This window comes from Pygoscelis adeliae, unplaced genomic scaffold (assembly GCF_000699105.1).
Source record: "Pygoscelis adeliae isolate BGI_AS28 unplaced genomic scaffold, ASM69910v1 Scaffold413, whole genome shotgun sequence".
In the NCBI taxonomy this organism is placed as follows: Eukaryota; Metazoa; Chordata; class Aves; order Sphenisciformes; family Spheniscidae; genus Pygoscelis; species Pygoscelis adeliae.
Window position 1 is genome coordinate 1,908,100 of NW_008824403.1, and position 18,397 is coordinate 1,926,496.

General features: G+C 37.4%; 1 protein-coding gene across 2 annotated transcripts in view; it reads left to right on the forward strand.

Annotated features, from left to right (window-relative positions):
• ACAP2 (ArfGAP with coiled-coil, ankyrin repeat and PH domains 2) overlaps window positions 1-18,389 on the forward strand; it is a 51,107-nt gene extending 32,718 nt beyond the window's left edge. The window contains exons 13-23 of one of the 2 annotated variants that reach the window (XM_009320399.1): window positions 452-557; window positions 995-1,203; window positions 1,416-1,485; window positions 2,828-2,922; window positions 4,322-4,488; window positions 5,335-5,427; window positions 6,727-6,914; window positions 7,251-7,360; window positions 8,375-8,485; window positions 8,732-8,793; window positions 13,640-18,389. In XM_009320399.1, the coding sequence (XP_009318674.1) occupies window positions 452-557; window positions 995-1,203; window positions 1,416-1,485; window positions 2,828-2,922; window positions 4,322-4,488; window positions 5,335-5,427; window positions 6,727-6,914; window positions 7,251-7,360; window positions 8,375-8,485; window positions 8,732-8,793; window positions 13,640-13,743 (1,315 nt within the window). In that variant the 3' untranslated portion in view covers window positions 13,744-18,389. Of the gene's footprint in view, window positions 1-451; window positions 558-994; window positions 1,204-1,415; window positions 1,486-2,827; window positions 2,923-4,321; window positions 4,507-5,334; window positions 5,428-6,726; window positions 6,915-7,250; window positions 7,361-8,374; window positions 8,486-8,731; window positions 8,794-13,639 lie in introns of both variants that reach the window. The other variant, XM_009320400.1, reaches the window with a different exon arrangement.
• Window positions 18,390-18,397: the final 8 nt, after the last annotated feature.

The window sequence follows — 18,397 nt, forward strand, 5'->3', positions numbered from 1 at the left end:
AAAAGTAGTTCATTCTTTGTCAGAGAGCTTTAAAATAATTTTCTCTTGATCTCCGTGAATGAACTGTGTTTTCAAGGACTGATACCTGTATCTTGTGTAATTGGTCATGGAGGTAAATTGCATGTGAGGATATAAAAATGAAAAATCTGGAATACGAAAAGAAAGAGAATAGGAAGCTAAGCCATTCTCTGGGTTATCTGAAGAGTCATAGCTATATGTTTTAGCATTACCTGCGAATAGTTTTGAAACAAGGAGCGTGCAATTCATAAAGGATCAGCTGCTTTGGTATCTCAAAACAAATGGGTTTATTAGATGATGCCTGCTAAACAATATACTTATGGTGATAGCAATAAACTTTCTCAAGAGTCTGTATATTATTGAACAACATGTTGTTTGATGCTAGCTGCTTGGTCCGTCTCTCTGAATCTGAGTCCACGTGTATTTGTTACAGAAGCTGCATGCTTCAGGCTGATTCAGAAAAGCTGCGACAGGCGTGGATTAAGGCGGTTCAGACCAGTATTGCTACAGCATATAGAGAGAAAGGAGATGAATCTGAGGTGAGTTTAAAAACCAACCAAACAACAACCCCCCCTTTAGATGCCGAAAATTAAAAATAGAGAAAACCTCTTTTTATGAGAGGGGAGGGAAAAAAGAATCCATTGTTTGTCTTTAAGTGGAAATACAATTAAATTCTGAAGGCTATGATTTATATCTGATCTGTATTTCACTCCATCTTACTAATGTTACTTTGGCCTATATGTTTTGATGAGATTTTTGTGTAGTTTGATTAAAATTCATAGGATTATTGGATACTCCTATATTCAGTTCTATATTTCTTCTAAAAAACTAAACATTTTTTCAGTTCTATGGCTTTCCTTGGACTTAAATGCAGAAGTTACTAGGATTCTAGTGCACTGTCAGTATCTGTAGGACTTTTATTTCTTTAAGTGTGTGTCTCTTTTGTTTGTTTGTTTCTTCTCTTTTTTTTTTTCAGAAACAGGAAAAGAAATCATCCCCTTCTACTGGAAGCCTAGAATCTGGCAGTGAGACAAAAGAAAAGTTGTTAAAGGGAGAAAGTGCTCTACAGCGAGTTCAGTGTATTCCTGGTAATGCTGCCTGCTGTGATTGTGGTTTGGCAGATCCTCGCTGGGCCAGTATCAACCTCGGAATCACGCTGTGCATTGAGTGCTCTGGGATACACAGGTTGGGGAACTCTTGAGAACTGTATTTGATTTGTGCGTTGACTTAGGAAGGGTGGTGTTTGTCTCTTCAAATGTATATTGAAGCAAGGTTAGAGACCCCTGCCTATAAACAGAATTACGGTAGCTGCTTTATTTGTGTAAATTAATGGTAAAGCAGTTTGAGGTAAGACACAGCATGCAGTTACAGGTTAATATTTTTTTCATGCTGTTTAGGAGCTTGGGAGTGCACTTTTCAAAAGTAAGATCTTTAACGCTGGATTCATGGGAACCTGAACTTCTAAAGGTACGATAGTAGTTTTGAAACAAGTTTCTCTTTGGTACTTAGATTGTTGTTCTAAAGCCACTGCATCAGAAAGCTCAATGCAGGAAACACTTGCATCTGTACCCAGTGCATCTCTTAAATTTTCTACTCAAAAGTGCTTATAGTTGTGTGTTGGTTTTTTTTTTTTCAATTTGCACTTTCTTATAATACATGCAGTAGCAGTAGTCATTCTCGTTACAAACTTGCGAGTCAGAACACCTTATGCACTTTGAGTAGTAAGTTTCATCTGATACTTTCAACATATAAAAATGGAAATCTGTTTACAGACCAATAATACAGTGGGCTGGAAAATTTTGGAAGTGCTGTATCAGCCTAAAGTGTGATCGTACTTGAAAATTCAGGTGCCAACCTTTACAGCGAGATCTTGATTTCGTACTCCTACTGGCTTATAGAACATTCATGCAGCTGCTCTTGTGTGCTATTTGTATGCCAAAGTTCTAGCTTGAAACATGGTTATGAAAATCACGTGACATTGAAATACCGAAATAGGAACTCACGCGTGGATGCATGTGTGCAACTGAATAACTGATGCAAAGCACTTGTTTCTATCTGTGATGCTCTGGTACTTAGGTATTGCTTCTCTATTCTGAACAATCAAAAGACAATGTGAGTAAGGGTGTTTCTCTTGTGGTTTGACCTTAAATAGTTTTAATATCAAATGTGTTCATGCTGAGGAAACAAGCAAAAAAACCCCAAAATACACCCCTCGTCCTGTTTATGTAAATACCAGAGCTGACGATTCTACCTGGTATTAGAAGCAAGAAATCTGTTCATTGCCATCAGTAAGTTGGACTTTATGGGCCAAGTTCTCCTTAAAGTAGTATCTGCAGGCTGTTTTTTGTCTTTGATCTTTTTCTATAGACGTAACAGATTACGATTTAGCAAAAATGTCTGTTGGACAAGATGGAATAGAATCGATTGAATTGTCTCTTGGCGATGGGATAAGAATAACTACCGGCAAAGCTGGTGGAAAAGAGTACCTTTGACGAGGCCTGCAGATGTCATTCTGATTGCACAAAAAAAGATTCTTGAATGACAGATGGTCATTTTCGCAGTCCTTTTTCGGAAGGGAATGGCACTTTAAAAGACTGACTGTATTTTTTGCTATCTTACTTGGAATTTGGTCTCTCTATTCACTGATGGTTTCATTATCATGATATAAACCCATGCTTATTTCTGTAAGTGTACTTTTACCCGTGAAAATACTAAGTTGTGAAAATAGGCTGAATGAGACTAAAAACAACTAAATGGGTAGATAAAGCCTTTTGCAACTGTATTTGAATTTATTATTTTTGCTTCATAGCTTATGTGTGAATTGGGAAATGATGTTATAAATAGAATATATGAAGCGAAGTTGGAAAAAGTGGGAGTAAAGAAGCCACAACCTGGAAGCCAAAGGTAGTAATTCACTAGCAGTGCCTCTTACTTCCTTTTCTTGTTGCTTCCTTCAGCCTCCAGCTTTAAAAGATGCTGCCACTTAACTGTGTAACACTCCTTTGATTTACTCTTTGTCTCCCCATATCACCAGTGTGTTTTGCTCTCCCCCTTTTCTCGCTCTCTGTCTCTATTGGGTATTCCTTCTGGCGGTCCCTTTTGGCTTCTCTTGTTCACTTGTTCTTTTTCTGATCTCGCTCCGTCCTTTTGATGACAACTCGGTAGCATCCTGCTCCGTCTCATCAACGTGGGCATGTTGATTTTGTTTCCTGTCAACTTTGTACTGTCTCAGCCAGCTGTACTTGGTCTGTGACTGCTCCTGGAAGGAGTCTGTGGCTGTGCCTTTTGTTTTCGGTGACTGTTCTTGAGTTTGACTTTTGTTCCCTGATCCCCAGAATGCTCTTTTCTTTCTGCCTACATCGTACATGAGCTCTGCTGCTTTATAGCAACCTTGTAATGATTGTACTTCTGTCTTCCATTTCTCTGATGCTAATTTGTATTTGAAGGTAGTTTCCTAATGTTTTGTTCTGCTGTATAAGATGTCTTTTAAAACTTTTTTTAACAGCTTTCCAGTTCTGTGCTGCTTGCTGTCAGGCAGTTTTACGGTATAGAAAACAGCGTTTTATAAAGCGTTAGCCATTTGGAGACAATGATAATAATATAAATAATGTAGGAGATTTGCTAGATATTCCTTCAAGTGGTAACTGCTTTTCAGCAGTTTCAATAGTAATACTTTCATCAGTTTGTCACAACTGGGGTGGGTGTGTCTTAAGATGATAACCTCAGGTTACAAGAAAAAATATTTCAGTATGCATTATGGAACTGGCGGCTGTGCCTACCTGAGGCTTATTATTGTTATGGTTCTCTTGTGCAATCTTGATGTTCCTTTAACAAATGTTGCAATTTATATTTACCTAAGAAACTAAATATTTGCTATATTAATTGGTTATTAACGATGTAAAACATGTATAAAGGACTAATACCAAGAAGTGGTAGTTGGACTAGATGATAGTTGTAGGTACCTTCCAACTGAAATAGTCTATTCTATTCCAAGTAACGTACAGTAGCTAATGCTTATTTCTTCCACATACCACTTTGTAAAGTCTCTGCCTGAAAGAAAATATACATATATGAACTTAAGAAAATTACTTTCTTTTGAGCCTTATGCAAAATTTAATCAAGAATCCAGAAAGAATTAGACAGTGTGTTCTTCATCTTTCTGAAAACGTGTCATAAGTGTGTCCTATGTACAATGCCAAACTACAATTTTGGTTACTGGCTTTAGTATGAAATGGATGTTCTTTTAATATATGAAGATATTAAAATATTAGCTTACTAACTCCAGGGATTTTGTGTATGACAGGCAGGAGAAGGAGGCATACATCAGAGCAAAATATGTGGAAAGAAAGTTTGTAGAGAAGCAGCCTGCATCAGTATCTCTGCTTGAGTCTGAAACAAAAGTTTTGCCTCAAAGTCACGAAGAGAAAAGGCACAGTGCCCCTGAAAAAACCCTTTCGGCAGGGGAACAAGGTGCGGCATCCCGAAAAGGTATTTACACACTTCTCTCCTTAGCTATGTTACACATGTTCTTTTTAAAGTAACACTTTTTTGTATGTATTGATTTCCTGCCTCATGCAGGGAAATCGGAATCTGTCTTTTAATGGGTCATAGCCTCGTTCGGAAGTATAGGGGACAAAAGACTTGTTCAGAGATGTGCATTTTTAGGTGGGGAAGAATTTGGAGTGGGATGCTTATCATTCAGAAACATATTAACGACCTTCTTTCCTCCGTATTTTCATCCTTCTTAATTTTTCCGATAACGTTCTTTCCTGCCCTATCCCTTCCTTACTGCCTGCTTTGTGCTTTGCTAACTTGCATGTCCCAGCGGTTGCTGTAAGTAGCGACGAGGCGAGGCGGGAGTCTCTGTTCTGTCCTGATGAACTAGATTCACTCTTCTCCTACTTTGATACCTCTTCAAAACTACGTAGTAGTAAGTACTACAGCTATGGCGTGTTCAGTATTTGCACTAGTGATCCATCGTGTGTTGTGGCCATCTCCCTGCCTTTAATCCATTGTCTCCAGGCTACTGCATTGCTTAGTTTTTTCATGAAATAATTTAAGCTTTTTTACTTATCCTGATCTTTTCCTTTCTAATAATCTTTGACATTTATTATTATTCTTATTGTAAATGTTGTGGTTGCAATATGTGACTTCATATTTTTCTATGGATGTGTTAAGAATATTGAATAATTACTAGTCTTTAAAAAAAAAAATGTATTCAGGACCAAGTATAAGAGCTTGCTTTATTATCATGGTATCTGTGAAGAGTAGGTGACTTACGGTCTGCATAGTAATTACAGTTTCTCCCCAAAACAGTACAAAGCAGTGACAGTGGGATCCAGCAGAGTGCTGATGACAGCAGAGAACACCTTGCCTCTACTATATCAGCTAACAGTTTGTATGAACCAGGTGCGTTAGACTTTGCACTTTAAGATGAAAAATTAATCGCTTCTTGGTAGCATGCTCCTATCAAAGAGATTAGTACTTGGTGATATGATTCATGTCTCTTCTATCCTGGTGGGCTGAAATATTTTTAACAAGGGTAATAATTGCTTGAGTGACCTTTCTCTCCTCCAGGCTTGGTAGGAAGAATGACACTGAATCCTTCTGAATGAGTTTAGACAACTACGGTTTTTTCCAGTCATGATACTAAGACAGAACTTTGTTTTTTAGCAGAGAGCGATGCTGCATTTTGATACAGACAAGTCTCCACAGAAATGCATAATCCTTTTATAAATAGTTAAATCCTTGGAGATGGAATTCCTGTTAAGTCACAGATAATAAGCTTTTATGTGTTATTTGAGCGTTCTTACTTAATTTTTCTGTTTTCCACTTACGTGGAATTGACCGTGTCTTAAACATTACCCCCTCTTTACTCAAAGTTTTCTAAATTGATTGATGAAATTATTTGCTATCTAATATTAGCATCCTGGTCTGACTGATGTATTGAGTACGGCTTGTCAAAATATCCAAAACATTTATTTATAAAGCGAAAGTATTCTTCTACATCAAAGCACTCTTCTGAGGTATGTTTTAAATCCAGTAGTTCACAGCTGTGGTTTGTAGGCAAGCAGCATGTGGCTTGGATCCTTTCTTTGACTGCATTGTAGAAAGATGATGCTGTAACTCATGAAAGCTTATATATAACAATGTCTTTATCTCCCAGACTTCGCTCTCTATAACTCTTATTGAGATGAAAAGAAAGATTATGCTTTAGTCCAAAAGATTATAGCCACAGCAAGTTATTGGTAAATGACAGTGTTATCTTTTAACAAAAATGAGGTCAGAACAGTATTAGCCTCATATTCAGGTGTATCAAGCTGTCACAGATAAAGATACATTTGTATGACTACATCTCTGCAGGAAATTAGTTTTATTCATATCTTGCAGTATAGGCTAAAACACACTTTAACCTAAAATAATTTCTTAGAAATGACATGGAATAGATAGATTGAAGGATATTCACATGTGCCAGAAATGTGGAGAGAATGTTTTCTGCGCAGTAATAATTCTGTGAAGTGGCTGTGCCTGAATGCTGGAACAAGCTAAAGGCATCTGTGACTTCTCCTGGCAGAATAGGGCAGCAATGCACAGCGTTCTGCAAAACCTGAGCTACCTTATGCCAGAGAAATTACATTTTTGATCATAATTCCAGGAGATACCTTATAAAAACAGGGATTACAGATAAGTAATTTTTTTTCTTTTCAGAAGGAGACAAGCAAGAGTCTTCTGTGTTCTATGACTCCAAACAGCCTAGTCCAGGATTGCAGCTGTATCGAGCTGCCTTTGAGAAGAATCTTCCTGATATGGCAGAAGCATTGGCCCATGGAGCTGAAGTAAACTGGGTCAACGTAGAGGAAAACAAAGCAACACCGCTCATTCAGGCAGTGCGAGGGGTATGTGTTATACAGCACCGACTGATGCGAGAGGAGGGGGAGGGGAATAATAGGGATGTTTCTGTGTCACTGTTCCTTTTGAACTGCTTGCTTTGCTAATGAATGATAATGTGATGCTGAAGTTGTGTTTACAATGTTCTCTAAGTTGTTTCTGAACTATTTTTTCCTGTTAATGCTTTGTTTGGAATTGTATAACCTAGTAGTGTTTAAATTTGATATGGAAGCAAATCCCTTCTGTTTCCTTTGCCAGATGAATCAGTGGTGAGGAGGCAGAACAGGTTTGGCTCTTATGCTAGAGATCTGGTGCTGAATTGTTTCTTTGCTTTTATTCCGTAGGGTTCGTTGGTTACTTGTGAATTCTTGCTGCAGAATGGGGCCAATGTGAACATCAGGGACATGAAAGGAAGAGGACCCCTGCACCATGCCACGGTTCTAGGACACACTGGGTAACTCACTGCTCCAGAATTTGTAAATGGCCATCCTTTACTATAGTTGTTAATGTGAAGCTTCTTCATTTCCCCAAACATTCTGACATTTTAATATATTTCAGGTAATCTAGGTTTTTCTTAAACTTTTGTGGTGAGAGAGGAAATAACATTTTGAATTAGCAGTCTCATCCGCTAGCAAAGCACACATCTATAAACACACTTTGGTCCATTTTGTAAAAACATGTATTTAATAATGCTTTGAAATAACATGAACTTTTGGTGAAGACTCATGAGATTTTTTCTCATTTTCTTAAGAAATATACAAATAGGAGAAATAGTGATGTGTGAGGGTCAAGGCTTTTTCTGACATCCCACCTGTGTGTTGCACTGAGAGTGCATCTAATTTCAAAATGTACTGCATTACATCCTGAGTTTTGGAATCATGGCTTTTAACTGAAACCCTGTATCAGCTCAGTTCAAATGAGGACATAATAATCTGGTTGGTGGTGCCCAAACTCTTCACATGCATGAATTCTGAATAAAGTGCAACAACTTGGGAGAGTTTAAGATGTAAGCTTAGTCAGTATGCCCTGTTTATAAAGATGAAGAATTGTAATAGCGGAGAAAAATGAGATCAGTTTCTATTGGGTAAATCAGGCACCTGTGAACTGTGTTCTTGCCTGTATTGTTTTATCCTGCTCAGTCGTTCTTGTCTGTCATGGTAAAAGGGATGAGGTTTTTTGGTTCTACAACCTAAGATGATGCAGGAAGGTAGAGTCTCGCTTCTAAAGGATTCAACTCCTTGCTGCACAAGCGTGATTTGAGTTAGGCTCTTTCTAATGTGCATTAAATAATTAAAGGTTTTGCTTACTACTGTGTTAACGTCTTAGTTGTTCTACGTGAACAGCGCTGTTTTGATACGTTCAAGAGACTTTTGGTGATATAAGCCAAATATGTTGCATCCAGCTTGAATTTATTTGCTTTTTTCCTTTATTGTTGTGAAAATTATTCTTAAATGCTTTTTCTAAACAGACAAGTGTGTTTATTCCTAAAACGAGGAGCAAACCAGCATGCCACTGATGAAGATGGGAAAGATCCATTGAGTATAGCAGTAGAAGCTGCAAATGCAGATATTGTAACATTGTAAGTTGTGTGTTCTGTTTTTGACTAGCTAACTATGTTTTCCTATTCTGTTTCAAGTTAAACATATAAGAAATGTCAAAATTTCTTTACATAAAAACAGGGAGAGCAAAAGAAAAATCAAAGAGAGTGCACTATCCATAGATGACCTCACTGGTGTGGGGTTCAGGAGTGCATTGCAGGTCTTGAATTGCAGTCTTTTTTAGTGCTTTAAAGATGACATTGTTCTTTTTGTTTCCTAAATCATAGGTTGCGTTTAGCAAGGATGAATGAAGAAATGCGTGAATCGGAAGGACTCTATGGACAGCCAGGTCAATACTCTACTAATAACCATACTGAAATGCAGTATAAGAAGTGTATTCAGGAATTTATCAGTTTACAATTAGATTCTTAAGATCTGAGGGAAATTTAAGGCAGCTTCATACAATGATGTTTTTTTATAAACAACCGACACATGTTAAAGCTTCATTGAAATTCACTGGTGTGACTTTGTCAGATTATTTCGGGGACCTAAAAGGAGAGTGTTTAAAGTATGTTATTATAGTAGTGTATGTTACTACAGCCATTACCAACCTGTTTTGCTGGCAGTCGTCCACAGTTTTCTCCTGTTGATGTTCCATTGAAATGCACGTAATGTTAGGATTTACCTGACGTTATTTAATAGCAGCCTTCTGACCCGGCTTGCTCTGAGACAGTTGAAGAGTTCATCTTATTACTGGATACCATTCTCCTTCCTGTGGAATGGTCCTCTTCTTTTTTAAGAAAAAAATGCTTGCACACCAATGTAAAAATGTACCTCAAATATTTCAAAATAACTCCAGACAAAAATAGGAAAGTATTATTTCCTCAAATTTTATTTTTAAATATTTCTATTTGTTAAGATACAAATAAGAAACAAAACAGTCATTCTTAAGTATGTATTTTTGTATGCATAGTATCTTACCATTTGATTACAAAAAAAAAGAATTGGCAGACATTTGAGCCAACTGGTACAAAAAAATAACAAATTATATTTAATTAATATGTGCAACTTTTATTCCTAGGCACTCAGTCCCAATTTACACTATGTTCTGATGTGATATTTATGCAAGCCATTTCTTCTGTTGTGGTATGCTTCCATAGGAACCTAATTTAATCTCATGCAAATATCAATAATGAAAGCACACTTGATTGTCAAGTTAGACAGCTAAAAATACACCGCTGTACCTGGCAGTAGTGAAAGGCAAACCTTATTTTTAAGGTTGAGTGCTGAGTACTCTTTGCTCACTCCTACAAAGCCCTTACGTATTTTCCACTGAATTCATAAGGACTATGTGTGCTTTTGTCTTTTACCAGATTGGGGCTGGAATATGCTCAAGGGGCAACACTGAGTCTCATGTCAATATCCCAGATGGACTCTATAAAATAAACCCAATTTATTTAGCTTCTCCTTAAGAATAGATGTCTTTCAAATTTATTTTTAAACAAATCTTCTAGGAAATTCAAATTAAAACTATAGAAGTACTATAGACACTCAGGCATTCCAATGCTTTCTTTGGCAGAGCAACAGATAATTTAAAAGTATATACTTGATTATGAGCTTAAATGAGGAAGAATTCCCCACTCAGAAAATGCAGCAGGCTACGTATATGAAAAAAGCCTATTTCCAGTTTGGCCATTTTGAATGTACAGCTGTTTTCTGATATAATGCATACTGCTTCACTGATAGGCTGAAGGTAACAAGTACTGAAATATTTCTGAGTCTCCTCATTTTTATTTTAAGAGGTAAAAATAATGACTATCCCTTTGAAGTAGTAAAATGCCTTTGTTTTAAGGGAGGTAGGTATTTTGATTCAGAAGCTCTCTGCTAAATCGTAAATGGATATTTTAGGTCGTTTAATTGACCTGTCACAAATCCAAAATTATTATAAACCAGAAAATGTGTTTCTATAGTTTGTACAAAAAGCCTCAGTTGGTTACTAATCATTACAAATGTTTAGTAAAATGTTTCATTCATAACAAATACAGGCACTACTTAAATGAAAATACCAATGTGTTTAAACTAGAGATGGGGGAGACTATTTTCCCTTATGTCTTGTTTAAAATATTTTTTAGACAGATTCTTCAATTAGGTAGGTGAAATAAAAAGCTGGATAAGTCTTTCATTGAAAATATCTTGACCTTTTTATCAGTTTGAATTACAGTAGAATCTAGAGACTGCAGTTGATACCATCTGATCCAGATATTTTACGAATAGTATCTGATCCTTGTAAACAGGCGAGATTGACAGTGGAAAGTAGAGCTGCCACAAGGGATAGAGCTTGACCAAAATCAGGGGGAGGGTATCATCAGAGTAATTTTTGACAGTCAGGTCACAAGCTGTAGCACAGTGTCCCAGCCAGGAGATCTTGCTGTATCTTTGGATAGCATAGCTCTGCTCGCCTCGATTCTTTACTTGCTAAAGTCTCTTTTAAAAGTTGAAGTAAATACTTGGGTGTTTTAAATGTTAATGTCAGCTAGCCTGCTAGAAGGGTTGTGTAAGTGTGAGCACAAAACCTCTCTCTGCTGTCGCAAGGTATGATAGCTTTACGTGGTCGTAGAGGAGGCAGGTCTTTTTCACTGCATATACATGTTGAATTATCTGCACTGCCCTTATTTTAGAACTCCTCTTTTCCCAAATTATGATTCTAGAAGAAAATAAGGATTTTCAAGACAATTGTATGTTTGCTGGGAGCTATGTGAGGGTAAATATCGATGTACGAGTTTGCTGTCTTCAGAGTGAAGCCAACTGCCTATTTCTCTGCTTTAGTAATGCAGTTGATAAACGATTACTGATGTTGCTAATGGCATCAACATTTCTCATTTAAATACACCTGGCTGGTTTGAGCTACTGAGAGAATGTATATATTGCTTTGCAAGGTACAGTTGGTCTTCCAAAATATTCCTAGAGTGGGAACTAGCTGAAACTAGCTTGTTCCACAAGAAGTTCATTTCTGTTGGTAGAAGCCATATGCACCATTGTACTGTTTCTTGTATAATACCTGAGTGCTCATCTTCTGGTGCTACAGTACGTCTGCTAACTATTTGAATTAGTATTGCTACTTTTTCTTCCTATCTTTTCTTGAATGTATGATGTGTGCCTTTTGAGTTACTCTGGTGTTAAATGGTAAAGCGGTGTTATAGTATTTTTGTACATAAAATCTGCACTTTAGGGAAAACATTGCTTGGAAAAAGGGAATTTCCAGAATTCAATTTTAAAGTAGGATTTTAAAATAATTATAAGGTTTACAGTATTAAGTATTTTAATGCAGCATATAAACTAAAGGGGCACTTTATTTTAGTCTATTTTTGTATGTAGAATTTTTGTTATGTAATAGAGCCAAAAACAGAGCCACAGTGTTATCTTGCAAAAATAGCTTCTGTTTTTTCTTTCAAGTTAATATGAAAGAACCAAATATGGCAACTTGAACTACAGTACTAGTTCACGAGTAGAACCCACTGCTGTATTAAAAGCGTAATTGCTTTTATCATACAAGCTTGATTCCCATTTGTGCTTTTCATAGCTGTTCTTTTGGTGAATGTTACAACCCCCTTCGTTCTGTGCTTATCTCCCAGCGCAAGCAGTTATCAGAAACTGTTCCAATAAAACGTGTCCTGTGCCTGCTTCATCTCTAGAATGTAATAGAAACTAAATCTGAAAACCAAAAGGGAATTTCACTAGAACTAACTTTTCTTAGTAGAGCAGTATTGAATGTATTTATCTTTTAAAGTCTGGGAAGAATTGTGTCATTACATTTTTGTACAAACCCACATGCCATGCATGTTGAATATTTCTGGAAGGTCGGTTATAATTTCTGAAAGTGTTTTCAAATGAGTGGAGTCTCATCTCCAAAAGAATAATAGTTCTAATATTGGAAGTGTGCATTAAAAGATGGAAAAACAAAACAGTGTAACTTTTCACTGTAGTGCAAACTCTTAAACACAAAAAAATCCTTTTAAAAACTGCCCTTTGGAAAAAAGTGGCGGAATAATACTTTTCTTCCACAGTCATATTGGGGGGGGGATCATAATGTTCAACTTGCATGATGAGAGAGATTTTGGGTTGATATCTTTGTCGCGCTATTAATCAAGCTTTCAGCAAGGAACAGTAGTGCTGGGATCTTGTGTCCTGTGTGGTCATCTGTGTTGGGAAGACAGTAAAACTCGGGTGGCTGCATAGTTCCTGACTGGACCAAAGGTTTTCTGCATTTAATGCCCTTTGAAGGCAAATAGGGTACGGTTAATGTTTTAAAATGAAACCTGAACTCAAGGCCCAAAATGCTGCAGCAGATGAAAGAATGTGAAAATGTCCATTTTAAAGTGGCAGAAGAATGGCTTGGCAATGACTCAAGAAGTAATCATTCCTGAATGTGTTTTCCTGTGTAGACAGGGAGGGGGGAGGGAGAGAGACAGGCCTGGTGGAAATTGCTGCCATCTCTCATTTTGGAATATGCACTAGTAGTCGGGTTGTGTTTAAGCACAAAGGGTGAAGATTAAAAAATGAATGAAAGATATTTAAGGAAAGTATCATCACTCTTATAGATAAAACTAAAAGATGTAATGAATGTTCAGTAATGCATGTAAAAATTTATATTTGCTGAAGTAATAGACCAAAAGGATTAATGAACAATAATTTCTTTACTTAGGATTGCTTTTTTTATACTGTTGCTCGCTGATTGTTTCTTTTATGGGCAGTTCTGCCTGGCTGTAAGACTTCTGACCTCTGTTTCCAAGTAAATCTTTATGCCATAGTTCTACTTTTCTGAAGAGAATCTTGGTTAGCACTTCCTTGCAAAAACAAGGATTTTATTCTTTAATAGCTAATAAACATTTTTCTTTTTACATTGCTTTAAAATGCTTTCGTTTTTCCTTTCTAACTCTAAACTTTCCTCTGTGTGGCTGCCTGTGAGGTACTATTATCAGGTATAGTTTGGCTTTGTTTAATTTGCTTCTATAGAATGTGCATGCAAGTAAACAGTCCCAAAGAGTTCACATCAGCATCATTCCATCTATAAGCAATCTTTATACATGAATAAGTGTTATATAGTAACTGGTAGCGCAGTAGGGCATTTGTGCAATGGTGGGTGATGTTAACTATCACGAATGTTTAAAACCGTTTCCCTTTTCTTTTCTACCTAGGAGATGAAATTTATCAGGACATTTTTCGTGACTTTTCTCAAATGGCATCAAATAATCCAGAGAAGCTAAACCGTTTCCAGCAGTCCGATTCCCGGAAGTCTTAAGTGTCAAGAAGGAAAAGAACCTGATCCTTATAGTGCAAGTCTTTTTTACTTTAACAGAATGAATTATATACATTTTGTTAGATAGTTTGGATAAAATGACCACTCTAATGTAGCTTTAGATTGTGGTAGCTGGGGAAATGTATGGGTTGTTTTATGTTCTACAGTATGTATACCTCAGCAGCTGAAGAAAATGTTTAAAAAAAGGAATACCTGCTAGCTCAGTATAAAAATAGTACCCGTTAGCAAGTACGAAGTTTGTCTGTGGCTCGTACACAAAGTGAGCAGAGCGTAGCTGTATGCGTTGCAGACTCTGGATGGCAGGATGATCAGACCAGCTTTCCTCTTTGGTATCCCCTACTGTCATCAGTCTCCATATGGCCATAAAAAATGTGCCTCTGACAAGAAGGTCTGGGTTGCATTTTCTGGGACTGTTTGGAAGGGAAATCGGGTCATGACTTACTGAGTTGTCCCTCTATTTGCGGGCCTGTAACTTAACAGATTCTCTTGTTCCTATGCTGACTGTGGTTAGAGGTAAGCTGTTAATAGCAAGACATTGTAACTTCTGCTCTTTTGCAAGCTCTTTTTCAGTGGAAGCTTTAACACCAGGCTGGCCTTTATGCTAGTGACTGCGGGTCAGTCACAACAGGTGTATATCCTGGAGGACCAAACTTCTAAGAGCAACCTATTTTCCTTTTTTTTCCTCTTAAATTAAACTTTCTATGCAGCAAGTATACTTTTAAGTGAGCATGTGGAACCTTTCATGAAAAATAAACTTAATCCTGCTGGACATGATGTGGGGTTTGTTTGCAGTATTTGGACATCAAAGCTTGAAATTTGAGACATGAAAGTAAGTATTGAGCCAATGGAGTTTGTGTAGAGCAGTCCTACGAAGGCTGTTTGTTACCTTCTCTTTTTGCTGTTCTCACTACTAGCCCTAAGCTGAATATATAACATCTCATATGTAATGCAGCCACCCTAAATTTAGGGCAACCAGTCCTTTATATCAGGAAGCAGCATCCTTTATATAATCTGCAAAGATGTGTATGTGTACGTGTTGTCTAAACTAAGGTGTGCACAAGAAAACCTGGGAATTTCACTGCGCGCTTTTGCAAAGTAACAAATGAGCGTGGTCTCCAGCTCTATTCCGAGGGCAGCAACACAGTTTGCTTTATTCAATAGTGAGCTCCGCTCTGCTGACATGCATGTATAAAGGGTGTCTGTAGGTATACGCTTATGTGTCAGGTTATTTAATACCTCGACAGTAATCACCTGAAGCCCCAAACCAGCAGATGCAACTTTTTATGCTCTATTTGTCTGCCCTATGGACAACTTAAGGAGAATTTTTAGGTAACATAGTATCAATGTGAGTTTTTAACAATCCTAATAGCCATGGCATTATGCTAACCTGCTGTTTAAATGTATTTAGGAAATGAATTGGCTTTTCTCCAAGCTGGCTAAGATAGGCAAAATTGGGTAAAGAATTTCTGTAAACTATGGTAAAATTAAACTTCCTGGCATATTAAATTTTAACAAGGTATTTAAAATATTTATAATTTTGCATTAAATGTATAATAATGCATCAAATCTGGATGATGATTGCTGCAAAGTTAATAGCATTTTAGCATTGTCCAATATATTCTTTTTCCAAGCAGAAGAATCTTACAAAACAGTTCTTGCTTTGTGTGTGGTCTAATTATGCTAGGAAAAGCAGATTCTGCCCATTTAAAGAGTGCATTTAGTCTGAATAATAAGACACTTAGGAATATCACCTGTAAGCAGTAATTCCTAGTGAGTTGTTTTTTAAATAGCTGTCTATGAAATGATAATATACTTCCTAATCTGCAGTATTTAATAGCAGTGGATGTTTTAGTAGATCTTAGAGAAAGTAAAATTCCCGGTGTACAGATGGGACAATGCAAGATATAACTATGTATAGTATACACTTTAAACATAGGTTTTTATAAAGATTTGTCTTTTGCAGCCTACATGACAGGCGGCGGTATATAGTGTGATTGGCTGTAATGTAAAGCTGCCTGAAGCTTAATGGCGTAATCGCTATCTCAGTCCATGCTGCTGGAAGAGTGTCAGAGACACTTACTTCAAATCTCCACTGGTATTTTCCTTCCTAGCCATAAAAATCTCCTTGACAAATTTTGCAGGACAACTTCCTGTAGACAAAAAGTTTCTTCCCTCCAGCTCTGCAGATCCACGTGCTGCATTTCCGACTCTCATCTGTCTGGGGAGCAGTATCAGTCTATTTATGCTAAAGGTCTAATAACATACGTGATCCATAGGTTCCATTACTCTTGTCAGGAGCTTTGGAGTTTTAATGGTTCGGGGAGCAGGTGTGTCACTTCTGATCCTGTAGCCTCGTTCTCCAATCCTTTTAGGTATGCTAGGATGTCCGGCATAAACTGCATTCAGTTAAAGCTTTTTTTTTTCAGGTCAGGTGCAATACATGTGTTAGGATGTTGCTCATCAGCAAAAATGAATATGCCATTAAGTTGCATGAAATGTGTCGAGGGCTTAGTCCTACCAAACACTGGCAGGCTCGGTGCTCCGGGGCCTCTAACTTTTAGGGTTCAGCCCTCAGTAATACAAAGTATGGTAATCTCTAGTACTCTGAAGATCGGGATTTCCATATTGAGTTCTGACTCAAGTGCTAATCTTCTGCTCAGTAATAGTGGGAGACTTCCATTTTTATTACAATATGAATCTGAGTATAACTAGAGTAATAGACAGTAAGGCTCCATTGTGGGTTAACATCTTGTACTCTGTACCAGATAATGGAAAGCTTCGATTCCGGTTCATGTTTCTCTGTAGGCATGAAGTGTAATAGTCTTAGTCGGTGAGGGACAAAGCAGGAGATTCCTAACACAGTTTAAAATCAGCTTTCGGATAGATTTTTAGTAATTTACTAGATAGCCCATTGAAAGATTTTATACTATTTTTCTTAGCCAGAGTTAGATCATGTTCCAAAGGTCTCTTGGAAAGACAAATGTCAAGGAGCTCAACATGTATTCTAATGCATCTTGATTTCAGAGGTATAATTTACTTATGTTGCACGTTGATTAAAATGGTGTCTGTGGTGTCTCCTCAGTGGTCTGTATTGTTTTGATTGTTCATAAGGTTTCATATTTTATGTTAATGTCAGTACAGTGCAGATAAACTTAAATTTCTGAATTATCATACTGAATCATGCCACTGAATTATATTAGACATGCTGGAATTTGTTCCCATAAATTTGGGTGAAGGCGATAGATGGCAGAAGTCTTGCTTTGCTTTCGCAAGCTGCACATATTGCAGTCTGAATGCGTGTTTCAGTTGTTCGTTAGTACGTTGTAGACTTCAGCCTCCTTACCAGTTAGGACCTAATCCAAGAAGTCACTGAAATCGGTAGCAGTCTTCCCGCTGATTGCAGCAGCTTTGGATTGTACCTTTCGTGGCTTCTAATGTTGGTGCGCTAAAGGATCCTGTATTAATACTGCATTTTTCACTCTGGGGGTTTTTACATTTTACCTGGTTATATACTGAGCTGAAATAGTTTTAGAAAATGCAACCAGACCTTCCAACTGCTGTCAGCAAATCCCCATACAAGAGGAAGTTTCTCCTGTTTTGCAGTATGACATCAGTACACACGTTGCCCAAATTATTAGAGTTCTCCTCGATAGAGCAAAAACTTTGTAGCACTGAAGAAAAAAGGTGAGAACTGGAATAAGCATAGGGTTGGCTGTGATGTTTCCAGGACTTCGGTGCTTCTCTGCAGCCATCCGTTTTAAAGTACGGATGTTAACTTGCGTTTTGATCATGAGAATCTCAAATGACACAGTGAATATAAAAGGACCATTTGATAGAATTACAAGTAACATGTAAGTACTAAAGACGTAGTATTTTTACACTGTCAAAAGGACTGAGCTGATTATTTAATACATTGAAAAGTATTTTGAGAGTCAGTTCTGCAAACTACCGCCTCTGCCCATTCACAGATGGACACTTTTTCCCGAGTTAGAGTTTACGCCACTTGTTTGTGCACCCTGATAGCCAAAATGTCTTGCTGTCTTGCTTCCACAAAAGCACGTTTTCAGAACAGGGAGAACTCCAGAAAGGCAGTGCTGGGGAAAAGGATGGATGTACCACTTTGGTATATCCCCTTTCGTACGCTTGCTTTATCTTTCTGCACACAGTATTTTCTTGTTTCTCTTCCCATGGAAGGAGATGATAGAGGAGGAAAGAAATCCCACTCGCTTTTCTGTTAGGATCCCAGATTTTCCGTGTTTTGATAGAAATCACTGAGAAATCATTGTTTCCTCAAGCAGGGAGGTTACTCTGTCTGAAATAATGAACTTTTTTTTTTTTCATTATCCACGTGTCCCTCTGTATTTGGTGTTTTTTAAGCATTCCAGCGGTAAAATGCTCGCGTTCTCCTGTGAACTCTTCCCCCCCCTTAAGGCGTAACTGTAAAGACTATATAACCAGCCCTAGTTCGCATTTAGTAAGGCTGTAGACTTTGTATCTAAAACTTGAATGTAGTTTTCTGTAGTTTGTCATTGTAAATGAGAGAAGCGCGTTATTACCTTTGTAGTTAATCGACTGTACATGCTGTAAGGACTGTAAATACTGGACTTGATTAAACCTTTGTATGCTGTGAACGGCC